The sequence below is a fragment of the Tachyglossus aculeatus genome, chromosome 4 (assembly GCF_015852505.1).
Source record: "Tachyglossus aculeatus isolate mTacAcu1 chromosome 4, mTacAcu1.pri, whole genome shotgun sequence".
NCBI classification, from domain to species: Eukaryota; Metazoa; Chordata; class Mammalia; order Monotremata; family Tachyglossidae; genus Tachyglossus; species Tachyglossus aculeatus.
Genome location: NC_052069.1, coordinates 67,900,113 through 67,926,911, shown reverse-complemented (window position 1 = coordinate 67,926,911; position 26,799 = coordinate 67,900,113). Strand labels below are relative to the sequence as shown.

At 44.9% G+C, this 26,799-nt stretch overlaps 1 protein-coding gene across 1 annotated transcript in view; it reads right to left on the bottom strand.

The window, feature by feature from the left end:
• Nucleotides 1-17,041: 17,041 nt before the first annotated feature.
• Nucleotides 17,042-26,799, bottom strand: part of SAMD12 (sterile alpha motif domain containing 12) — a 281,125-nt gene continuing 271,367 nt past the window's right edge. The window contains exon 5 of the mRNA XM_038745178.1: nt 17,042-18,148. Within this exon, the coding sequence (XP_038601106.1) occupies nt 18,126-18,148 (23 nt within the window). The 3' untranslated portion in view covers nt 17,042-18,125. The remainder of the gene's footprint in view (nt 18,149-26,799) is intronic.

Below are 26,799 nucleotides of genomic sequence, written 5' to 3'. Positions count from 1 at the left end.
AAGCTCATTCTGGGCAAGGAATGTGTCTGTTTATTGTTCATTCATTCATTCAATTGCATTTATTGAGCGCTTACTGTATGTGGAGCACTGTACTAAGCGCTTGGGATGTACAATTCAGCAACAGATAGAGACAATCCCTGCCCACAGTGGGCTCACAGTCTAGAAGGGGGGAGACAGATATCAAAACCAGTAAACAGGCATCAGTAACATCATTACAAATACATAGTATTATAGATATATTATTAATACAACATAAATAGCACTATAATTATAAATATGTACATATATACACAAGTACTGTGGGGAGTAGAGAGGGACAGAGCAAAGGAAGCGAGTCAGGGCGATGGGGAGGGATAATCTCCCAAGCGCTTAGTACAGTGCTCTGCACACAGTAAGCACTCAATAAATATGATTGAATGAATGAAAGAACGCTACAGGTAGTTGTGAAAGCATCAGTGTGGAGCTAGAACAAAAGTGCTGAGATGATTCATTCATTTATTCATTCATTCAATCGTATTTATTGAGTGCTTACTGTGTGCAGAGCACTGTACTAAGTGCTTGGGAAGTACAAGTCGGTAACATATAGAGATGGTCCCTACCCAAAAACGGGCTCACGGTCTAGAAGTGGGAGACAGACAACAAGACAAAACATGGAGACAGGTGATAGTTCAAAGGGTTAAGAGTTTGGGAGAAGCAAACTAATCGGGGAACATCTTTCGTTCTCCCTTCTCCTTAGACTTTGAACTCCATGCAGAATAGGGACTGTCTGCTGTGAGTATTTTGTATCTTTAATCTACTCCAGCACTGTGCACAGAATAAATAAAATGCTGAATAAATATTATAATTACTACTGAGTGCCTACTGTGTGCAGAATGCTGTACTGGGCACCTACTACATGCAGAGTCCTGAGCTAGGGACCTACTATTCTAGAAAGTCACAGAGGCTAAATCTCTGCCTATTTTCCAGTAGAAATCTTCCCCCAGACCTAAGCTGAGCAAAAAGGAAAAAGTAGGTGTAAATTTTTTAACAGAAACAGCCCAAAAATGCATAACAGAATGCTCTGGCTCTCCCCAGATGCTCCAAAGTGCCAATTTTGAGGAAATGTATTAATAACTACGTTGGCAGAGAGATCTGACGATTAGTATTTGAAAGAAGGAGTATGCTGTCTACAGCAAATTGAAATAGAGCCACTGTAGGAGCAATGCTTGAGAGATGTAATTTTTCCACGGGTGAATATAAGGCACCACCATTGCCACGCTGAAGCACTTTACATTATGTGTACATTGTAAGGAAGCAGTGTGGCCTAGTGGAAAGAGCACGGACCTGGGTTCTAATCCCGCTCCAGCACTTTTCTGCTGTGTGACCTCTCCCCCGTTATTATTATGATGATGATGTCATTTGTTAAGTGCTTAGTATGTGCAAAGCACCGTTCTAAGCGCTGGAGGGTGGATACGAGTTGATCAGGTTGTCCCACGAGAGGCTCACAGTCTTAACCCCCATTTTACAGACGAGGTAACTGAGGCCCAGAGAAGTTAAGTGACTTGCCCAGAGTCACACAGCTGACAAGTGGCAGAGGCGGGATTAGCTCTGCCACTTATCAGCTGTGTGACTTTGGGCAAGTCACTTAACTTCTCTAGGCCTCAGTTACCTCATCTGGAAAATGGGGATTAAGGCTGTGAGCCCCCTGTGTGACAACCTGATTACCTTGTATCTCCCCCAGAGCTAAGAACAGTGCTTGGCACATAGTAAGTGCTTAACAAATACCAAAATTATCATCATTATTATTATTATAACTGAAAACCAGGCTCCACTAATGAGCACTGGGCCCTTTTGTTGAACACTGAGCAGTAACGATTCTTTGGTAAAGCTGCTTTTATTTGGTTCAAAAATCAAATAAAGTTGAATCGGAAAAGGAGACCTCTTTATTCTTCCCTCAAATAGGAAACTCACTCACGGCTCTCTGAATAGATTGTAAACAAACACAAAAGAAGAACAGAGATACAAGCTGATCTATCTTGTACATGGTCAGAGAAGTCCATTGAACAGAAATAGAACTAGTGATTCCTAAGGCTCAGATGTGTATTTTACCTCAGTGCACACTTTTCTAGGTCTCTGCCTCGCTGCCTTTGTCTCTCTCTCTCTGTCTGAGTCTATTTCTCTGTTAGAAGTCCAACATCTTTCAGGCATGAGTCCCCAGGACCTCTAAAGGTGCGGTGCTAAATCTGTGTGTGCCAACACACACTTGAATTTATTGTGTGTGAGTAGGTTGCCATCAAAGGAAGGGCGCAGTAGGTGTCGGATTTACTGTTGCTTGCTGTTTTTTCAAAGTATGTCTAAATATACTCCTCTTTCTGTCCCATTGAGCCCCAGGGGGGGAAAAAGTGTGATTTTATTTTCCAGAAGGAAAAATAGCAGTAGCACCTCTCACTCGTGGAGTTCTAAACCCAGCACCCGTGCATTTTCACAAGTCTCATTTTCTGTCAAGAATTTCCAAAAAGGTGAGGATTCGGCTCCTCTTTAGAAGCTCGACGGGTTCCGTCTCAAATCCAGCATGGATGAAGCCCAGCCTTCTCTTTCCTCACTCCCTGAAGTCTTGGTTTCCCAACCCAGTTCATGTTTGGCTCCTGATGAAAGTCAAAATAGGAAGCGTGAGTGTCCAAAGGTAGAAGAGAATAGCCTGGCCCTTTAGATTCGGAAAAGGGCATTTTGGGACCGCAACTGTCTTATGGGAAATGGATTTGTCATGAAAGGATTGGGCAAATGTGTTCATCCTGTTTCAGGGTGAACAGCCTCAACAGCTCCTTCTTCCCTACAAACCCAGGGCCAATCCTCTCAAAGAGAAGTGGACAGAGAGGCAACAGTCCAGATATTTATTTTATTTTGTTAGTATGTTTGGTTTTGTTCTCTGTCTCCCCCTTTTAGTCTGTGAGCCCACTGTTGGGTAGGGACTGTCTCTATATGTTGCCAATTTGTACTTCCCAAGCGCTTAGTACAGTGCTCTGCACATAGTAAGCGCTCAATAAATACAATTGATGATGATGATGATGATAATTCAGGCCCAATTAACAGTCAATCGCTGAGTCTACCATGGTACGGGTCTAGTTAACAAATCTGGGCCCAGAGTTGCTTGAGGAAGCCATTCAAATAGGCTCATGTTTGGTTCCCAAATAGAGCACCCTAAGGAGACCAGAGAGGTTTCTTGCATTATGAGAGGTAGTCATGGTTCTGGGGATTAGTCCCATGCATTAGTCCCTCTCCATTCAAACTGCTACTGTGTTAATACTATCGCTTCTCCTGTCCTGCCTCGAATACTGCATCAGCCTCCTTCCTGACCTCCCAGCCTCCTGCCTCTCCCCACTCCAGTCCACACTTCACTCTGTTCCCAGACCATTTCTCTTCAAAAACGGTCAGGGCGTCACCCCACTCCTCAAAAATCTCCAGTGGTCGCCCATCCACCTCCGCATCAGGCAAAAACTCCTCACCATTGACTTTAAAGCACTCCACCGCCTTGTCCCCTCCTACCTCACCTTCCTACTGTCTTACTACAACCCAGCCTGCAAACTTCACTCCTCTAATGCTAACCTCCTCATTCTACCTTGATCTCGCCTATCACACTGACGACCCCTAGCCCATGTCCTGCCTCTGGCCTGGAATGCCCTCCCTCCTCAAATCTGACCGACAATTACTCTCCCCACATTCAAAGCTTTATTGAAGGCACATCTCTTCCAAGAGGCCTTCCCAGACTAAGCTCCCCTTTTCCTCTTCTCCCACACCTTCTGCATGACGTAAACTTGCTCCCTTTGTTATTCCCCCCAACCAGCCCCAAAGCACTTATGTACATATCTGTCATTTATTGATTTGTATCTCCCCTGCTCTAATAAAAATAATAATAATGGCATTTATTAAGCGCTTACTATGTGCAAAGCACTGTTCTAAGCACTGGGGAGGTTACAAGGTGATCAGGTTGTCCCACAGGGGGCTCACAGTCTTGAAAGACCCTTGTGGGCGAGAAATGGGTCTGTTTATTCATTCATTCAATCATATTTATTGACAGCTTACTGTGTGCAGAGCACTGTACTAAGCGCTTGGGAAGTACAAGTTGGCAACATATAGAGACGGTCCCTACCCAACAATCAATCAATCGTATTTATTGAGCGCTTACTGTGTGCAGAGCACTGTACTAAGCACTTGGGAAGTACAAGTTGGCAACATATAGAGACAGTCCCTACTCAACAGTGGGCTCACAGTCTAGAAGGGGGAGACAGAGAACAAAAAAAACATATTAACAAAATAAAATAAATAGAATAAATATGTACAAAATAAATAAATAAATAGAGTAATAAATACGTACAAACATATATACATATATACAGGTGCTATGGGGAGGGGAAGGAGGTAAGGTGGGGGGGATGGGGAGGGGGAATTATTATTATTATATTGTACTCTCCCAAGCACTTAGTACAGCTCTCTGCACACAGTAAGCACTCAAAAAACACTACTGAATGCACGAATGAATGAATGAATGAACAGGGGTTGTATTGACTTTAGTTGGTTTTTTTTTTGAAAATCCATGGGAGGGCATGAGAAATGAGTGCTTTGTGGTGCTTTTCTTTCATAGTCAGTCAATTGTATTTATTGAGTGCTTACTGTGCTGTACTAAGCACTTGGGAGAGTACACTTGGAGAAGCAGCATGGTTCAGTGGAAAGAGCATGGGCTTTGGAGTCAGAGGTCATGGGTTCAAACCCCAGCTCTGCCAATTGTCTGCTGTGTGACTTTGGACAAGTCACTTCACTTGTCTGTGCCTCAGTGACCTCATCTGTAAAATGGGGATTAAGACTGTGAGCCCGAGGGACAACCTGATCACCTTGTAACCTCCCCTGCACTTAGAACCGTGCTTTGCACATAATAAGTGCTTAATAAGTGCCATTATTATTATTATTATTACATTATAACAATAGACACATTCCCCACCCACAACAAGCTTAGAGTCTAAAAGGGCTTCAGTCTAGAAGGAAATGTTGGACAGCACTGTCCACTCCAGGAAGAAAGTGAACAGCGTGGCTCAGTGGAAAGAGCCCGGGTTTGGGAGTCAGAGGTCATGGGTTCTAATCCTGGCTCCCCCACGTGTCTGCTGTGTGACATTGGGCAAGTCACTTCACTTCTCTGAGCCTCAGTTACCTCATCTGTAAAATGGGGATTAAGACCGTGAGCCCCACGTAGGACAATGCGATCACCTTGTATCCTCCCCAGCACTTAGAACAGTGCTTTGTGCATAGTAAGCACTTAACAAATGCCATAATAATAATTATTATTATTATTTTGGGTGTCCCAATTGACTTTGGCTACTCCATACAGTAAAGATTGCTTTGGCAGCATCCCAGGCAGGTCGAGGACTTTGTAGCCCAGAGTGGGATATGGTTACTTTGGCCCTAGATTAAGTATGTCACAGCACATAATAATAATAATGATGGCATTTGTTAAGCGTTTACTATGTGCAAAGCACTGTTCTAAGTGCTGGGGAGGATACAAGGTGATCAGGTTGTCCCACGTGGGGCTCACAGTCTTAATCCTCATTTTACAGGTGAGGGAACTGAGGCTCAGAGAAATTAAGTGACTTGCCCAAAGTCACACAGCAGACAAGTGGCAGAGCCGGGATTAGAACCCATGACCTCTGACTCTCAAGCCCGGGCTCTTTCCACTGAGCCACGCTGCTTCTCTGTAATAATAATGAAATTTATTAAGCGCTTACTTTGTGCAAAGCACTGTTCTAAGTGCTGGGAAGGTTACAAGGTGATCAGGTTGTCCCACGTGGGGCTCACAGTCTTAATCCCCACTTTACAGATGAGGTAACTGAGGCTCAGAGAAGTTAAGCGACTTGTCCAAGGTCACACAGCAGACAAGTGGCGGAGCTGGGATTAGAACCCATGACTTCTGACTCCCAAGCCCAGGATCTTTCCACTGAGCCATGTTGCTTCTGTGTACATATCTGTAGTTTATTAATTTACTTATTTAGTCATATTAATGTCTGTCTTCCCCTCTAGACTGTAAGCTCATTGAGAGCAGGGAACGTGTCTGTTCATTGTTATACTGTACTCTCCCAAGTGCTTAGTACAGTGCTTTGCACACAGTAAGTACTCAATAAATACGATTGATTGAGTGAATGAATAATGGTAGGTTTTGTAAGCATGTTGTGGGCACTTTGCAATTTATTTCACCTCCTTCTACCTTTTTACGTGCTTGTTGCACACACTATTCCAGCGCGGACTTGGCTGATGAGGATGATAAGAGTTCAATTCTTTCATGCTGGTTCTCGATCCATCAGTAGTATTTATTGAGCACCCATTTTGTGATGAACGCTGAATGAAGTTCTTGGGAGAGTACGAGTTAGAGGTAGTAGCCAAAATCCCTGTCCTTAAGGAGCTTGCAGTTTCAAAGCTTTCATGACTGACTAGATCGCGCTCATTCATGGTTTATGACAGGAGGCTTCATCATAGCTCACAGGTCTCATTTAACAATTGCGCTATTTGTTAAGTGCTTACTACGTGCCAAGCACTGTACTAAGTGCTGGGGTAGATCATCGGGTCAGATACGGTCCCTGTCCCCCACAGGGCTCACGGTCTAACTGAGAGGGAGAACAGATTTTGAATCTTCATTTTACAGATGATGTAACTAAGGCCCAAAGAAGTAAAATTTACTATTTTACTAGTATAAATAATTAAGCACTTAAATAGTGCTTAATAAATAGCACTTAAATAGAATTTACTATTCTATTTTATTTTGTTGGTATGTGTTGTTTTGTTGTCTGTCTCCCTATTCTAGACTGTGAGCCCGCTATTGGGTAGGGGCCGTCTCTATATGTTACCAATCAATCAATCAATCAATTTATTGAGCGCTTACTGTGTGCAGAGCACTGTACTAAGCGCTTTTGTGTACTTCCCAAGCGCTTAGTCCAGTGCTCTGCACACAGTAAGCGCTCAATAAATACGATTGAATGAATGAATGAATGAATAAAATGAATCGCCCAAGGTCACATAGCTGTCATTTGGCAGAGCAGGGATTAAAATCCAGGTCTTCTGAATCCCAGGCCCGTGCTCTTTCCACTAGGCCATACTGCTTCCCACTCTGTTTCTGAGTACCCGCCACTCTTCTTGCTAAGCGCTCCCTGGCAGGTCCAATCAGCTGGAGGATATCAGCGCTGAGGAATTCTCCCTTCTGGAAGCTGGATAATAATAATAATGATGGTATTTGTTAAGCACTTACTGTGTGCCAAGCACTGTTCTAAGCACTGGGGGGGGGATACAAGGTAATCAGGTTGTCCCACATAGGGCTCAGTCTTAATCCCCATTTTACAGATGAGGTACCTGAGGCACAGAGAAGTTAAGTGAGTTGCCCAAAGTCACACAGCTGACAAGTGGCAGAGCCAGGATTGGAACCCATGACCTCTGACCTCTTATGTTGCCAACTTGTACTTCCCAAGCACTTAGTACAGTGCTCTGCACACAGTAAGCGCTCAATAAATATGATTGATTGACTCCCAAGCCCGCGCTCTTTCCATTGAGCCACACTGCTTCTCTAAGCTGGAAGTAGGTCATGGATATCTCTCCCATATACTATTTCTCTTGGAATCACAGAATAATTGAGGGCAATTTTCCATCACGAATTGCATCATTAACTAACCCGGGGAAAGCGAAATGCTGTAACATTCACTTTTCTTTGGCCAAGCTGATGATCTGGAGAAAATATAAATGAAAAGTTGAATGTAATTTTTCCTAGCCTGTCCACTTAGAATCAGAAACAAAACACTTTCAGACTGCAATAAAAATCCCATGTTTTTAATACATCACCATGCATGTATGAAGTCAAACAATACAGAATACAAAATTGTCAAATATACAAAAGGATAAAGCAAATTTCCAAGGTTGCTAGGGTTCATGCCCAGAGATATCAGGAAAAAATAATAACTTGCGGAGTCATTTTCATCAGTTTAAAAACAATTCTGGTTTCCAACTTTTCCTTGAGGACGTTTCCAAATGGAATATAAAAGAAGGACTACAAAAGACATATCAGTGGACGTGAACCTGTGGACAGCTGTTTAATATGCAGAAACTGCTACTTTAAAACATCAGTGTACAAGAATTCCTGGGTTTGAGAGAGTTGTGGTACATTTTCAGCTCCTATAGTGCCTAGGGAAATAAGGTGTGTGTCCCAGAAAAAGGCTTTTTGAAAGCTCTTTGATTTGAACATGTCTTTCCAGCCTCATCTCATCCTGGGAAGGTGGGGAGTGGGATAGAGGGTGAGGAGGGCTGGGGAGGGGGGAGGGTTGTTTCCAGATTGGGCAGAGAATCATGCTTTTAATACAATTAATATAAATATAATTAAAACAGCTCTTTGAGATGCAGTCCATCCTACTAAGTGGTCTGCTCAGGGAAGCTAAGTGCTTGCTATGTGCTCTGTCTCTGGATATGCATCCCAAGCGCTTAGTACAGTGCTCTGCACACAGTAAGCGCTCAATAAATACGACTGAATGAATGAATCTGTGTTTGGGTGAAAATGACCAGGTACCTTCTTGAAAGAACCAGGTATCTTCTTGAGATTATTCCAAGAAAAAAGGCCAAACTTGATTTCAATTTCCACCGGAGAAGCAGCATGGCTCAGTGGAAAGAGCACGGGCTTTGGAGTCAGAGGTCAGGGGTTCAAATCCCGGCTCCGCCAGTTGTCAGCTGTGTGACTTTGGGCAAGTCACTTCACTTCTCTGTGCCCCAGTTACCTCATCTGTAAAATGGGGATTATGACTGTGAGCCCCCCGAGGGACAAACTGATCACCTTGTAACCTCCCTAGCACTTAGAACAGTGCTTTGCACATAGTAAGTGCTTAATAAATGCTATTATTATTATTATTGGCTGATACTTCCTCATGCCTCCTAATGATGATGACTGTGATCATAATAATAATAATGATAACAGGAATAGTAATAGTATTTGTTAAGCACATACTGTGTGCCAAACACCATGCTAAGAATTAGGGTAAATAGAAGATAATCAGGCAGGTCACAGCCCCTCTCCCACGTGGGAGTTCACAATCTAAGTGGGAGGGAGAAGAGGAATTGAATCCCTATTTTACAGATGGAGAAAAGGAGGCACAGAGAAGTTAAATGACTTGCCCAAGGTCACACAGCAGACAGGTGGCAGAGCTGGGATTAGAACACAGGTCCTCTCACTCTCAGAGCAGCTCTCTTTCTAATAGGCAACATTGCTCCTTTTGAATCCTTATCAATGTACGGAAGTCTATAAAAAAGTTTCCAAGCATTTCTCCGGTTTCGCTACTTCACCTTCATGCATTTAATGATCTGCACCTTTTCAGACATTGAAAACCTCTTCCCATCAGCGATCTCTAAAACTAATGGGAAGTGGAGAGGTGAGGATGAAGGAGATTTCAATTGAATGTTACTGTAGTTAATGTTTGACCTAGATTTTGTTTTTGGAATAGCAATAATGTTACCTCACATCTTTCCTTTCTCCTTGGCCACCCCTGGAATGGTGACGGAGGGGATCAGAAAGCAATCCCGAGGAGAAATGGTTTTTACATCTTGAAGCCTTTAACTGTTGCCCTACTACTTGGATTCAATACCCTTTCCTCCTCCCCGTAGAGAAGTCACAATAAGCATATACACTGTAATATAGATATTTTTGGTACACAGTCACTTTCCATTGCTAACAGGCAGTTCGGCTTCAGTGTTGACCTTTCCTCAAATTTTCTGTAAAGTTATTTAATTTAGTGCCCATTGATATTAACATTTCCTCAAATTTTCTGTAAAGTTATTTAAGTTAGTGCCCAGTGATATTAAACAGCTGAATTTACTAGAGAAGTTTAATACAACCAAGGTGATTGGCAGTATTGCACTGGCTATTTTGGATTATCTTGGATCTACTCCTGTGCTTAGCACAATGTTTGGCACTTAGTAAACACTCAATAATACCATAAATAACTGATTTTTAGCTATAGTAGATTGAGTTTGTTGGGCGCGTATGCGGCACTCAACTGGACTAGGTAAATCTTGGTTCCAAGGGAAGAGACAGACAGAAGATGAAGGGAGACATAATCTAGAATCCCAAGAAGCAACATCAGAATTTCCCAAGCATGAGCTAAGCAATAATAATAATTGTGGCATTTGCATAGTGCTTACTATGTGCTAAGTGCTGTACTAAGTGCCAGGTAGATACAGGACAATCAGGTCCCACATGGGGCTCAAAGTCTACGTAGCAAGGAAAACAGGTATTGGATTCCCCACTTTATAGATGAGGAAACTGAGGCACATGTAAGTTTAGCGACGCACCCAAGATCCCTCAGCAGGTAAGGGGCAGAGCCAGGATTAGAATCCAGGGCCTCGGACTCCCAAGCCCATGCTCCTTCCACTAGGCCACACTGCTTCCCTAAAGACAGAAGCCAGGATGCTCAACATAAATTGAATTACCCGCGCACTGATGTGACTAAGAACTGACCTGGGCATTTCCAAAAATTCCTAACAGTCTACTTGGAAAAGAACCCAGGATTGGTTTTTCAATGTTCTGGAGATCAGTCACTAAACAAGCCCTGCTGAAACAACACTTGACCCCCTAAACAAACAAAAATCAAGCAGACCTGCTGTTGACCATGCCAAATACACAACTGGCAGCAAAGCAATTGACCCAGATGTCCACATCTCAGCGATTTCAGCAGTACAGGTGTGTGTGTGTGTGTGTGTGTGTACACAACCATTGATTTGGTTTGGGAACACAACCTCTACAAGCACAATTCATTTCTGGAATTAAACCTAAAAAGGCACCAACTTACATTTTCAAAAACGGTTTTACTTCCCAGGAAACAGGCTTGGACTGGAGGGAGCTTTCAGGGAGAGGAAGCAGGGGTGTACTGATAGGGAAAAGGCATGGAAGAAAATGGGACAGGATTGGGAAAAGCAGGAGAGGAGCTGGCAACCTCAGAACCCCATGTCCCTACAAATTCATTCATTCATTCATTCAATCGTATTTATTGAGCGCTTACTGTGTGCAGAGCACTGTACTAAGCGCTTGGGAAGTACAAGTTATGTTCTCAAATATAATAATAATAATAATAATAATAGTATTTGTTAGCCAAACACTGAACCAAGAACTGGGGGAGATACAAGTTAATCAGGTTGGACACAATCTGTCCCACATAGAGCTCATGACTCCTTGACGACAAGTGAAATGTCTTTTTCTTCTGCTGGACTTTTCTACTTGCACAGCACAGTGCTTTGAACACAGAAGGTGCTCAATAAATACTCCTGATTGATGGTAACCCATTAGAGAACCCCCATTCCACTATTAGTCCTGGTTCTCCAGGAGATGCAATTAGAAAATGCATGATCACAGCAAGATTTTTCCTATTTGGGGAGGGGAAGAGGGAGAGGACATAGTAGAATATCACCCTGCATCCAGAACTTCCCAGCTTTGAGCTAGTGGATGGGACATGGAAAGAGCAGCTTGAAAACAGTTTTTTTCCTTTAACCTGAGTGGTAACAATGGGAAGGAACAATGGGAGGAGAGGCAGGACTACTATAGCATCGTTCAGTGAGTGAGTCACTTTGATTTGGATTTTTTCGGAGCATTCTCCTCACATCCCACCATCATCTTCTGTGAGCGAAAAACTAGCTGGGTGAATTTTTATGCCTTTTTGCGACTACTTTTCTAAGCAGTGGATAGGAGGAGTTTTACCCAGAATAAGCCAATGGCAGTTTTTCCTCTGAATTGGCCAAAATTGAATTCTTCCTTCAGGAATCTGGGGTGAGAGACTGAGTCCACTCAGGGTTGATTTTGACCACATTGTGCCCCCATTTTAACGGGCGCTTTCCAATCACTGCAGAAGCCTCTCTCCTTAGCTACTGAAAAACCCTGCCCAAACCAGGCACTACTCTTCGAGCCGCCAAAGAGTTTCAGGGATGTTTGCTCTCCTATGGGGAAGATGTTGCAGCTAAAGAAAAGAAAGAGAAGCAGAGTCCTCCCCTGTCTTGAAACTTTTCTCTGGAGCCCCAAATAATGTGTTTGGCAAAGAAGAGCTCAGAAGAGATGACGGTGGAGACAGGGGCAGATCGAAGCAGAAAAGGACTCTGATGTCTGAACTTGACCCAAAGTTACCAGGAAGGGATAGAAAATGCACCGAGAGTCTTCAGTGCATGTCCTCTGCACTAAGAGATGCGATCATTGCGATAGCCCAGCGACATTCCTACAGTGGACAATTCAGGTAGGTCGTTACTTCTTGCAGCTATTGAACAATGGTAGTACATACGACTTTGTGGTAAGGGAATGTGCCTACCAACTCCGTTGTATTGTACTCTCCGAAATGCTTGGTACAGTGCTCTATATATGGTAAGCGCTCAATAAATCCCATTGATTGATGAGAACACGAGAACATCTCATGTCTGAGATGAAAGTGGCCCCGTTCGTCTAAATTATAGCCAGGGGCTCATTTATGAGCAAGAAGACTAACGGGGACTGACAATGGGACAACTCCCAGGGGAGACCCACCCTCTTCCTTAGGTCAAGTTGGTCCGAATGGGAAGAGAGGCGATGAGTCCAGGGACTCTCTGTCTGCTTTAGCTCTCCTCAGAATCACTGAAACCTACGCACGGCATGATGGAAAAGAAGAAAAAAGAAAAGGAGAAGAGATCTGAGGGAGAGGGGGTGGGAGAGAGATGAATAAAAACAGCCTTTAAGGAATAAAGGAATTTATGTCATTTTTAAAGATTGGCCTTTTTTTAAGTGCCGTGTCGGCAGCACCGTCAAGTCTAGTTGTCAAGTAACAAAATTACTCTACAGAACATAGAGGAAAACAGTGCAAAGAATTACCCTGCTAATGCACTCAGATACAGACGGATCGGCAAAACTGAAGCTCTTGTAGAGCTTTTGCAAGCTTTTCTTCTGTGAGTCTTTATTGTTCTTAGCAAAATCAATTACATGACATGGGCAGACAAAGAAAGCACTAACGAGTAACATGGGAAAAGTGCCCATAAGAAATTTTCATATTCGGCATGTTTTCTTAAATAAGATTTTTATTCCTAGTGCTGAAGAGCCACAGTTTTCTGGGAAACTGGAGGCAATCAGATATTGAGTCTCCCATGTCCTCAGATGACACTGAGGTTATTTACCCGTATTCTGGAGGTAGTAATCAGTCTGGGAGTCCACAGTCAAGAAATATGAAGGGGATTTTGCCACTTCCAAAAAAAAGGGGAGGTGAGATTTCTGGCTATTTCGATATATTTCCAAGCAACTGAAGCGATTCTCGTTTTCTTGGCCTGGCTGTGGATTCTCTGTGGGCACAGTTTCAAATCCTTGGCAGGAGGATTCCACTTCTCTCAGTTTCCCAGGCAGGTGTGAGCACCTGTAATACGTAGATCCTGCAAATTCCTGCAGCCCATGACTTCCACGATCCCTGAGCCTCTAAAGCCAGATCAGGTCAACACAAATCCAGCCTGACCAGCTCCGTTTTGAGCTGGGATGGTGGCAGCATGGAACCAGGCGTGGCCTGGATCTCTCTCTTCCCATGGAGAAGCAGCATGGCTCAGTGGAAAAAGCACAGGCTTTGGAGTCGGAGGTCACGGGTTCAAATCCCAGCTCCGCCAATTGTCAGCTGTGTGACTTTGGGCGAGTCACTTAACTTCTCTGTGCCTCAGTTACCTCATCTGTAAAATGAGGATTAAAACTGTGAGCCCCCCGTGGGACAACCTGATCACCCTGTAACTTCCCCAGTGCTTAGAACAGTGCTTTGCACATAGTAAGCGCTTAACAAATACCAATATTATTATTATTGTTATGGGGTGCCTGGGTCCAGCCATTTGGTCCAATGTCCAGGTCTGAGTTCTGGGCCATTCCCCGTCCAGCACAGTCCAAATTTGATCCCGTCAGCCCAGGGTCATCCTTAGGCCAGGCTGGGTGGGAATGGGTGAAGCCTCATTCTGGACTGAGCAGGAACTGGGCTAGTTCAAAGCTGGGGTGAATCCTTTGAATCTGTTCCAAATCTCCAGCAATGGCGGCGTTTATTTTGAGCACGGCATGTGATAGACTGCTACAGAACTGAAATCTAGGCATCATCAGTTAGTGCTCTTTAAACAATCCAGTGGACTAGAACCTTTCCTTCGTGGCTTCTACTTGCAAATTTTCTGAGAAAGATGCAAGCTACTTGGGTGAGCTCTGTTCCCAGAAGTGTGTCCTGGTCCATCTGATACCCGAGGAATCATGAAAACGTTACTGGGGGAGAAATTATTATTCTCCGATGGGGATGGTTGCGTAACCAGAGTTCCAGAGCAGAGCCAACTATCTTCATTTCAAGTGTATTTTCAGATTACTTGGATTTTCCAATACCGTGCCTCCAAACCCTCTGAGATTCAAGCCAAGCGTTCTCAAGATCGAAGTGCATGGTTTGCAGCAGAACCGAGATCACGTTTGGCAATCTGGCTCATCGTTATCTCATCCCCCTGAGGTCCCCAACCTTTTTCTTTTGAATTGAAGTGTTCTAGGGAACTAAAACATCTAATAAAATATGGTTTCATGGATTTTAAATGCCCCTTATGAAAATCAAAAGCACTTAATTTCAAATAGAGGCATTACTCTCATTACGGGCAAGGGGCGTTTCTGCTAATGCTGTTGCATTGTACTCTCCCGAGCACTTAATACTGTGCTCTGCACATAGTAAGTGTTCAATAAATACCACTGATTGATCACCTGATTGAGCAGGACCTTAACCTAAGACGTTTTCCTTATCATTTAATCGTATTTATTGAACACTTACTGTGTAAGAAGAGAGTTTTCAAAAATCCCAAACACGGAGAGACAGGAAATGCACTGCAAGCCTTTAACCCGTGCTCTCAGCACTAAAGAGGACCAGCCTGCCAAGCTGTTAGTTGGTAATACCAGCGATAATTCTACAATGGGCAATTCGGGTTCATCTTTGTCTCCAGCAGCTTTCCGTCTTACAAATTGCCGAGTTGGGAATTAGGTAGCGGACATGTTCTATGCAATCCCCAAGGTCCTGTGTATCGAACATGGTTCGCCACCGAGATGAGGGTCGGAGTAGATGAGAGCCATGCCCGAGAGGGCACTAATTCTTGCTCTTGTGGCTGAGAGCCACATTGAGTGTAGGTGTCTATGGGCAGGGGGACGGAAGGGAGGAAAGAAAAAGTGGGAGGCCCCCACCCGATGTTTCACTGCTTCTAGGCAGTCTTCCCACCCGACCGACTTTTCCTGCTCCAGCCTCAGTTTATTCAATCGTATTTACTAAGCACTTACTGCTTGCAGAGCACTGTACTGAGCGCTTGGGAGAGTACAATACAACAATAAACAGACACATTCCCTGCACAGTTGGCCTACTCTGTGCGACTGTCACACGCTCGACTGACACAAGCGCCGGGCTCCTGTGACGGAGCTTCTGGGGAAACGGAGATGGAAGCCAAGCAGGGTGGAGTCCATCAGCCCTATCCTGGTGGCTTTGGGGGGAGACGGAGGGCATCAGTTGGAAGGGGGAACTCGGGAACCTCGCAGAGCAGACAATATGGGCTGAGTACCTCAAGTGCGGGTACGTGGTGAACTTGGATCAACGGGCAGCCAGTCTGCTAGGATGCCCTCCGACAGATGTGTCCCTGCTCTTTGGGCCCCCGTAGCCTCTGACACATGGTAGCCCTAGTGAGATCTCATCTCTCTCTCTCCCACCTCGTCTCTGGGTCTCGAGTGTGGGTGTGTACAGCCCCGGCAGTGGAACAACTACACGAGAACCCATCTGTGGACTTGAAGTCATTTTAAAATTCCAACCCTGGATTGAGCAGTGTTAGAATCAAGTAGGGCCTCAAGAAAGCTGATTATCATATGCATCTTTATGTTATTACCACTCTATATAAACTTTATATATATATATATATATATATAGAGAGAGAGAGAGAGAGAGAGAGAGAGGAAGAGACAGAGACAGGGACAGAGAGAGGGAGGGAGAGAGGGAGGATGAGGGAGAGGGAGAGATGGTTAAATACTCACAAAACTCAAAATCTGGTTCCTCTAGATTGTACGCTCGTTATGGGGAGAGAACAAATCCACTAATTCTGCTGCACTTTCTCAAGCGCTCAGTACAGTGCTCTGCAAATAGAAAGTGTTCGTTAAATACCACTCATCGATTGAGATTCTAGAACAATGCCTGGATGCATGGACTGGAGGTTTTCCAAAAGAAGCCCCAGCAGATACAAGGATGACTCCCAGGCTTGTGCCCTGTGATGCCACAACGATGGCTCAGGTCTGGCAGGAGAATAAATGGCAGCATGACCTTTCTCATGAGTCCAGACTCCAGTGGGCTAAAACACCTTTGGCAGAACTGGCCATCTTGCTGCAGCTCAGAGGGAAAAACCCTCAAATAACAAACGTGGGAACCGGGAGGAACAGGTCGGATGTGTACTCTCCCCTGGGGACATTGCTCTTTGTGGGGGTTGCTGGTAAGTAGAGCTTGCCATAGTGCTCAGTCCGGGATTGACTGCCCAAGCTCATCGTTGCCTGGGTCAGAAATGGCTTTGGCCTTCTCCCAGGTACCAGACATTTTGAGATGGCACAGGGGGTCCCGGGTGTCAAAATCGTCTTCTGATGGCAGGGCGAATGGGGGTCGGAGATTGTAGTGGGGATGAGGCCTGCAAGGGGACAATAATAATAATAATAACGGTATTTGTTAAGCACTTACTACGTGTCAGCCACTGTACTAAGGACCGGGGTGGACACAAGTAAATCAGGTTGTCCCACGTGGTGCTCACAGTCTTGATCCCCGTTTTACGGATGAGGGAACTCAGGCACAGAGAAGTTAAGTGACTTGCCCAAGGTCACACAGCAAATGGCAGAACTGGGATGAGAACCCGTGACCTTCTAACTCCCAGGACCATGCTCTAGCGTTTACGCCACGCTGCTTCTGCTTATTCATATTAACGTCCATCTTCCCCTCTAGACTGTACGCTCATTATGGGCAGGGAACGTGTCTGCGAATTCTGTTGTATTCTCCCAATTGCTCAATATAGTGCTCTACACATAGTAAGCGCTCAATAAATACCATTGATTGACTCATCTGAAGAGCCAAGTGGCCAGAAAACTACCATTTTTGAATTTTCCAGCCCTAGCTGGACAGTCTCTGGTCTAGTCGGAGAACGGAAGTGAGTGAGGCTGGCTTCCCAGCTCAGGAATCTGTGGCGGCGGTCTTTCCCACTGCCCTCTTGGAGTTGGTGTCTAAGAATATGAATGAGGGCAGGAGAAAGGCTGAGAAAGGAGGGTCTGGGTGGCAAGACAAGGTGCGCAATATCTGGAAGGGACCATCGTGGGTCTCTCCAATTCCCACCCCAACCCGTCCCGGCGGTTTTAAAAACAGTTGGTCAAATGAGGTGTCGAGAGATGGAATCTAACAGTACTACGGCCAATATCAAATCTGCGCCCACCGTGGGAAAAGCAGCTAAGGATATGTAGATAGTGGGCTTTGCCTTGGACAGTCTGAGCCTAAAGAGATTGGAAATTTTAAAAGAGAAAAGGAGATCTTACAAGTACAGAACATGCTAATTTGTGTGCATGTTGAGATCACATAAAGTGCTTAATCGTTGGACAGAATATCTTTAGACTGCATAACTAACATACACATGACATGTTTACATCCCTTTCAAGGCAAAATATTGTGAACATTTCCACTGAGATTGCAGAAGGATTGGAATTTTTTCCTATAACATCATGCCATCTGCATACATATAAAATAATCCAGTAGTTGCCATGCTAAAACGGGATTTCTAGTGAACGGCATGGGCCGTTTTCCCCTAGGGAGCTCAAGTTACGCACAGTGATGAAAACCGGAAGCAATTTTCCAGCTAATGGTCTGTCCGTGACCACTTCGAACAAATTAGCACAGTGGCGTATGCACCACATTTTTAATCCCCCCAGCAAACCGGGATTTTCCAAAACCCGCGGTCTGGATGGAATGGTTGCATCTCATCGAATCTTTCAACTCGCCAAGGTCATCGCCCAGCAATGATGTTGGTTCTGTTTATCACGAGGGAGAAGTCACTTCCTTATCAACCGGTGGTCTGGTACCTCTGTAGTTCAACGAGACTCACGGGGAACTTTCCGTTGAGGCTGCGAAAGGAGAAGAGGAATCGGAAATTAGTCACTTCTTACTTCTTTCCGACACTGCTGGTCTGCGTACTCTCAGAGAACAGAAGGTGATTCTTGTCCATCTATCGATTGATAATAATAATGGCATTTATTAAGCTCTTACTATGTGCCAAGCACTGTTCTAAGCACTGAAGTGGATACAAGATAAGCAGGTTGGACACAGTCCCTGTCCCACTTGGGGCTCCTAGTCTTAATCACTATTTTCCAGATGAGGGAACTGAGGCACAGAGAAGTGAAGTAATAATGATGGCATTTGTTCAGCGCTTACTATGTGCCAAGCACTGTTCTAAGCACTGGTGAATTGACCAAGTGACTTGACCAAGGTCACACAGCAGACAAGTGGCTGAGTCCCAGGCCTGATCTCTATCCATTAGGCCATGATGCGATGGTATTTATTGAGTGCAAAGTACAATTCAACAGTGTTGCTTAAAGGTGATCCCTGCCTACAAGGAGCTCACAGTATCAGGGGGAGACAGATATTAAGTTACATTTTTCCCTCTTCAAGTACATCCAGACACCCTCAACTCTCCAACCATTTGGCCTCCATCAGGCTGGTTGAAAAGATTGTTAAACGCCGGTAGAATCGACCTTCAGGGAGATCTGGAGGAGGACAGACGTTTGTTGAGGCTGCAGTGCTGATCTGGATTTGTACTATTCTTTTCTTTTCCAGGGTACTTCCACATCAGTTATCTCACAACTGATCTGAAAGCACATTGATCCCAATCCTTACACTTTTCTGGAGCCTGAAAAGCAACGTGGCCTAGTGGAAAGAGCATGGGCCTGGGAGACAGAGGACCTGGGTTCTAATCATGGCTCCACTACTAATCTGCTGTGTGACCTTGGGCAAGTTATCTTCACAACATCCCTTTGAGGTAGGGAGAGATGGGTATTATTATCCAAATTTCCCAGATGAAGAAATTGGAACCCGGAGGGGTGAAGTGACCTGCGGCATGGTATTTATTGAGAGCTTACTGTGTGCAGAGAGAGCACTATGAATATAATATTTAATTATATAGCAAATCCAAGGGCAAGGTATTTTATATCTCAATTCCAAGTGTAGTTTTTTATCTCGGTTTTCAGCTCCTTGATGAAGTCCTGAGCTCTGTACTCATCATACACTGTCAGAACCTCCAGGAACACTGATTAGAAATTACAAAAGGCTTCATAAACATCGATAAACATATCTTGCTTATGTCAACCTCTTGGAAACAGCCAAACCAGGCAAAGAAACTTGAGAGTTAAAAGAGTCTTTGTTCTGTCCTTTTCACCCTAGGGCCTTCTTGTGGGAGCCAGGGGAGAGCCTCCCTTCTATTCTCCATCTCCATCCATTCCCTTGGAGGACTCACTCACACCCAAGGCTTCAACTACTGCTTCTATGCAAAGGACACCCAAATCTACAACTCCAGCTCTGATCTCCCTCCCCATCTCCAGTGTCACCTGTCCTCCCGCTTTCAAGACATCTCTATTTGGATGGCCTCCCGTCACCTCAAACTTAACATATCCAAAACAGAACTCCTTATCTTCCCACCCATATCCTATCCTCCCCATGACTTTCCCATCACTATAGCCGGCACCATTCATTCATTCATTCAATTGTATTTATTGAGCGCTGACTTTGTGCAGAGCACTGTACTAAGCACTTGGGAAGAACAAGTCGGCAACATATAGAGACGGTCCCTACCTAACAATGGGCTCACACCACCATCCTTCCTGTCTCGCAAGCCCATAACTTTGGCATAACCCTCGACTCCTCTTTCTCATTCAACCCATAGTTTTTGACACGTCACCAAATCTTGTCGGTTCCACCTTCACGACATCACTAAAATCCGCCTTTTCCTCTCCATCCATACTACGACCACATTAATACAATCACTCATCCTTTCCCACCTGGATTACTGCATCAGCTTCCTTGCTGACCCCCCAGCCTCCTGTGTCTCCCCACTCTAGTCCATACTTCACTTTGCTGTCTGGATCATTTTTCAAAAAAAAAAAACCATTCTGATCATGTCACCCCACTCCTCAAAAAACTCCAGTGGTTGCCCATCTACCTCCATATCAAACAAAAACTCCTCTCCATTGCCTTTAAAGCACTCCCTCACCTTGCCCCATTCTACCTCACCTTGTTTCTCTCCCTCTATAATAATAATGATGATGATGATGATGGCATTTATTAAGAGCTTACTATGCACAAAGCACTGTTCTAAGCACTGGGGAGGTTACAAGGAGATCAGGTTGTCCCATGGGGGGCTCACATTCTTAATCCCCGTTTTACAGATGAGGTAACTGAGGCACAGAGAAGTTAAGTGACTTGCCCAAAGTCACACAGCTGACAATTGGCAGCCCGCACACTTCACTCCTCTAGTGCTAACCTTCTCATTGTGCCTCGATCTCACCTGTCTTGACACCAACCCCCAGCCCATGCCCTGCCTCTGGCCTGGGACGCCCTCCCTCCTCTAATCAATCAATCAATCGTATTTATTGAGCGCTTACTGTGTGCAGAGCACTGTACTAAGCGCTTGGGAAGTACAAGTTGGCAACATATAGAGACAGTCCCTACCCAACAGTGGGCTCACAGTCTAAAAGTCTCTAATCTGACAGACAATCACTCTCCCCTGCTTCAAAACCTTATTGAAGGCCCATCTCCTCCAAGAGGCCTTCCCAGACTAAGCCCCACTTTTCCTCATCTCCCACTCCCTTCTGCGTCCCCCCAACTCACTCCTTTTGCCCTTCCCCTCTCCCGGCCGCAAAGCACTTATGTTCATATCTGTAATTTTATTTAACCCCTTGCTTTTCACCCCTCCCAACCCTAACGCGCTTATGTACATATCTGTAATTTTATTTACTTATATTGATGTCTGTCTCCCCCACTCTAGAGTGGAGCTCGTTGAGGGCAGGGAATGTCATTCTTTATTGTTGTATTGTACTTTCCTAAGTGCTTAGTAAAGTGCTCTGCACACAGTAAGCGCTCAATAGTTTTATTTACTTATATTGATGTCTGTCTCCCCCACTCTAGACTGGAGCTCGTTGAGGGAAGGGAATGTCATTCTTTATTGTTGTATTGTACTTTCCTAAGTGCTTAGTCAAGTGCTCTGCACACAGTAAGCGCTCAATAATTTTATTTACTTATATTGATGTCTGTCTCCCCCACTTTAGACTGGAGCTCGTTGAGGGCACTGAATGTCATTGTTTATTGTTGTATTGTACTTTCCTAAGCACTTAGTCAAGTGCTCTGCACACAGTAAATGCTCAATAAATACTGCTGAATGAATGAATGAATCGATCAATGGCATTTATTGAGCACCTACTGTGTGCAGAGAACTGTACTAGTAAGCCAGTCAATCATATTTATTGAGTGCTCTGCACACAGTAAACACTCAATAAATACTACTGAATGAATGAATGAATTAATTAATCAATGGCATTTATTGAGCACCTACTGTGTGCAGAGAACTGTACTAGTAAGCCAGTCAATTATATTTATTGAGTGCTTACTGTGTTCAGAGTACTGTTGTTTGTTTTTTATGGTATTTGCTATAAGCATTTACTATGTGCCAGGCACTGTTCTAAGCGCTGGGGTAAATACAAGTTAATCAGGTTGGGCACAGTCCCTGTCCCACACGGGGCTCACAGTCCAGTCTTAATCCCCATTTTACAGATGAAGTAACTGTCGTACAGAGATGTGCCTCAGGTCGTTCATTCATTCAGTCATTTTTATTGAGCGCTTACTGTGTGCAGAGCACTGTACTAAGCGCTTGGGAAGTACAAGTCGGCACCATATAGAGACGGGCCCTACCCAACCACGGGCTCACAGGCTAGAAGGGGGCCCAGCAGACAAGTGGCAGAGCTGGGATTAGAACCCAGGTCCTTCTAACTCCCAAGCCCGTCCTCTGTCCACTAGGCCATTCGGCTTATAGTAAATGCACACACACACACACACACACACACACACACACACACACACACACACACACACACACACACTCCCCCTCTCTCTCTTCCTATTTCTCTCGTATTTCAATCGCATTTATTGAGTGCTTACTGTGTGCAGACCACTGTACTAAGAGTTTGGGAGAGTACAATATAAGAATAAGCAGACATATTCCCTGCCCATAATGAGCTTACAGTCTAGAATCTAGGGTCTGAAGCAGCATGGCTCAGTGGAAAGAGCCCGGGCTTTGGAGTCAGGGGTCATGGGCTCGAATCCCGACTCTGCCAATTGTCAGCTGTGTGGCTTTGGGCAAGTCACTTCACTTCTCTGGGCCTCAGTTCCCTCATCTGTAAAATGGGGATTGAGACTGTGAGCCCCCTGTGGGACAATCTGATCTCCTTGTAATCTCCCCAGCGCTTAGTACAGTGCTTTGCACATAGTAAGCGCTTAATAAATGCCATTATTATTATTATTTATTATTATAGAGTCTCTGAGAAACTCTCCACCCCTCTACCAACTCCCCTCCCCCCGAGGGTGGGCCCCACCAGTGACACCCCAAGCTGACTGTCCTAAGCACTTGGAAGAGTACAATATAACAGACACATTCCCTGCCCACAGTGTGTTTGCAGTCTAGATGGGGAGAGAGACATTAATATAAGAGCTTCAGGTAGGAGAACTCCGGGTCCTCATCGAGTGGCTTAGATTTTAGGAGAAGACTCGGGCTGAAAGCTTCTCAGGAACAAAGTCGAATCCAGATCGAGTTCCCCAAATAGACGGTGAGAGGATGAGCTTTATCTTCTCCCGGAACTGGATTAGCCAGTCTTAATCAGGATGCAGTTTTCCGTTCCCAAGGAATGGATATTCCCCAGGCAAGGCAGGAGCCAATTTCCACCGAGAACGAAGCTAACAAAGCTTGAATGTCTTAATGGAAACACAAAATTTCTCTCCACTGGCAGATGCAGGGAGCAAGTTGCTATGAGACAGTGGACGGGGAGATTCCACAGCTCCTACTCCACAAATCTACTTGGCATGAGATGCAAAACTGCCTAGAGTTCACTGCGTGAACTGACGACGTGAAACCGCAGTTTGCTGAGCCCCGTGCACAGTTATGGAACTTCAGTAATGGGTCCCAGATGTCTGCGGCTCTGACATTTTCAGGGATCCCTTCGGGATACAGAGTGGCGAGGTTTACGCCAGCCAATAGTTAGTATTTATTGGGCGTCTACTGTATGCTGACATTGTACTGAGAGCTTGGGCAAGGACACTACACATAATAGACGCAGTCCCTGACCAAAGGAGTTTACAATCCAGCAATTCCACCTGGTTACTTCTTGCTTGGCCGCGATTTCTTTTCCCATTTTAAAACAGTGCAGAGCTGAGTGTTATACTGTACTCTCCCAAGTGCTTAGTCGGTGCTCTGCACATGGTAAATGCTCCATAAATACGATTGAATGAATTAATAAATAAATACTATTGACTGACTTAGATTGGCATATTTTGGACACATAATCAGGAGGACTAATTCTCTGGAGAAGACTCTAATGCTAGGAAAAGTCCAGGGAAAATGTGGAAGAGGCAGACCAGCAGCTAGATGGCTAGAGACCATGACAATGATAATGGAAGAACTGTTGGCACTGTTCTAAGTGCTGGGGTCAATCGTACTTCAATCATATCTATTGAGTGCTTACTGTGTGCAGAGCACTGTACTAAGCACTTGGGGTAGATGCAAGGTGATCAGGTTGTCCCACGCGGGGCTCACAGTCTTCATCCCCATTTTACAGATGAGGTAACTGAGGCATCGAGAAGTTAAGGGACTTACCCAAAGTCACACTGCTGACAAGTGGTAGAGCCGGGATTAGATCCCATGACCTCTGACTCTTAAACCCATGCTATCTTCCCCAGGATTTAGTAATAATAACGATAATGATGGTATTTGATAAGCACTTACCATGTGGCAAGCACTGTTCTAAGCCCTGGGGTAATAAGGTTGGACACAGTACTTGTCCCACACAGGGCTCACAATGTGAATCCCCATTTTACAGATGAGGGACCTGAGGTCCGGGGAAGTGAAGTGACTTGCCCAAGGTCACACAGCAGACAAGTGGTGGAGTCGGGATTAGAACCCAGGTCCTTTTGACTCTCAGGCCTGTGCTCTATCCACTCTAGGCCATGTGCTTGGCTCGTAGTAAGCACTTAACAAATGCCACAATTACTGTTCTTTATTTTTCCCAAAGTGCAGACACCCATCATTTTTCCAGGCAGGAGGGATCCTGGGACAGCAGGAACTTGGGGCAGAGGGGAGTCCGGGTAACGGGAGAAGCTCCAATCCACATTTTGAGGCGTTACAAGGACAAGCAGTCACTGGGAATGGAAAGGGAAGAGTGAAGAGGCTTCAGGTTGTTTGAGTGCTTCCTGGAAATGTTTACGGCTTCACTGGAATTAACAGCTTGGGAGAGTGTGCCAGCGGCTCAGCTCCGGGGCGGGAGGCCTGGAATGAATTTCTTACTTTAAATTATTCCTGCTCTGGAGTACTCCAGGGAATTGTTTAGCATTTATGTAGCCCCTTGTAAAATCCTTTGCAAATCTCATCCTTTTTATTAACGTCGCCACCCAGTAACCTCTGATGTAGGTCCATGGGGCTGCATAGGTTCTCAGAGAGCTGGAAGAAATGGTCTTACGGATTGAAGGGCTATCCTGTCTCTCCTTTGACCTGCACTCAACCAACCGATCAATTACATTTATTGAGCACTCAGTACGTGCGGAGCACTATACTAAGCGCTTGGGAGAGCATGATACAACAGAATTAGCGGACATGTTCCCTGCCTACATTCTCTTGCAACACAGGAGCAGTGGAGGAGGAAAATTGCATCCCTGGTGGGTTTTGTCTATTTCTATGGGTGGAGAGTCGTGCACACAGTGAGAAGGAAAAAATCAATCAATGGTATTTATTGAGCCCTTATAGTGTGCATAGAGCACTGTACTACGACTTGAGAGAATACAACAGAGTCAGTAGGCATAATGATAATAATAATGATGATGGCAGTTGTTAAGCACTTACTATGTGCAAAGCACTGTTCAAAGCTCTGGGGGGGATACAAGGTGATCACGTTGTCCTGTGTGGGGCTCACCGTCTTAAGCCCCATTTTACAGACGAGGTAACCGAGGCTCAGAGAAGTTAAGTGACTTGCCCAAGGTCACACAGCAGACATGTGGGGGAGCCGGGATTAGAACCCATGACCTCTGCCCCCCAAGCCCGTGCTCTTTCCACTGAGCCACACTGCTTCTCCCGCAAGGGGATTACAATCTAGAGATTCATTCATTCCTGTTTATTGAGCACTTATTGTGTGCGGAATACTGTACTAAGCACTTGGAAAGTACAATACAGCAAATAGAGACAATCCCTGCCCACAATGGGCTCATAGTCGGGGGTCGGGCGGGGGGAGGGAATGGGTGGAGAGACAGACATCATCATCATCATCATCATCAATCGTATTTATTGAGTGCTTACTAAGTGCAGAGCACTGTACTAAGCACTTGGGAAGTACAAATTGGCAACATATAGAGACAGTCCCTACCCAACAGTGGGCTTACAGTCTAAAAGGGGGAGACAGAGAACAAAACCAAACGTACTAACAAAATAAAATAAATAGAATAGATATGTACAAATAAAATAAATAAATAAGTAGAGTAATAAATATGTACAACAATACAAGTAAACAGGCATCAATATAAACAAATAGAATTGTAGATATATGCATATATACATAAGTGCTGTGGGGCGGGGAGAGTCAGGGTGATGCAGAAGAGAAGGGGAACTGAGGAAACATGGGGCTTAGTCTGGGAAGGCCTCCTGGAGGAGGTGTGCCTTCAGTAGGGCTTTGAAGGTGGACGGAGTGATTGGTGGATTTGAGGAGGGAAGGCATTCCAGGCCAGAGGTTCCAGGACATGGTCCAGGGATCAGCTGCGAGATACGGGAGACGGAGGCCCAGTGAGAAGGTTAGCACCGGAGGAGTGGAGTGTGTGGGCTGGGATGGAGAAGGAGAGAAGGGAGGTTGCCTGCACACCCCTAGGACACTCACTGTATATTCTGCCATCCTGATCTCTTTTTGGCGTGGGAAGCTTCACAGTTAACTAGCCTCTCAGGGACAACACTGCTTCATAAGCACAAAATATACGAATTTAACTTGATTTAAGTTACCTGGCCTCGTCACCTACTTTCCCAGTAAAATTCAATTCAACTTTCTAAAGCAGCCGCATATATACTCATTTAAGAGAACCCACCCTATTTGGTAGATCTCTCCATCAAATGTACTCCTCTAAGCCCCACAGCACATACGTACATATCTGTAATTTATTTATTTGTATTGGGGTCTGTCTTCCCACATCTAGACTGTAAGCTCATTGTGGGCAAGGAATGTGTCTCTTTATTGATGATGATGGTATTTGTTAAGCGCTTACTATGTGCCAAGCACTGATCTAAGCGCTGAGGTAGATACAAGGTAGATACAAGTCTTTTAGACTGTGACCCCACTGTTGGGTAGGGACCATCTCTATATGTTGCCAACTTGGACATCCCAAGCGCTTAGTACAGTGCTCTGCACACAGTAAGTGCTCAATAAATACGACTGAAGTGAAGGTAATCAGGCTGTCCCACGTGGGGCTCACAGTCTCAATCCCCATTTTA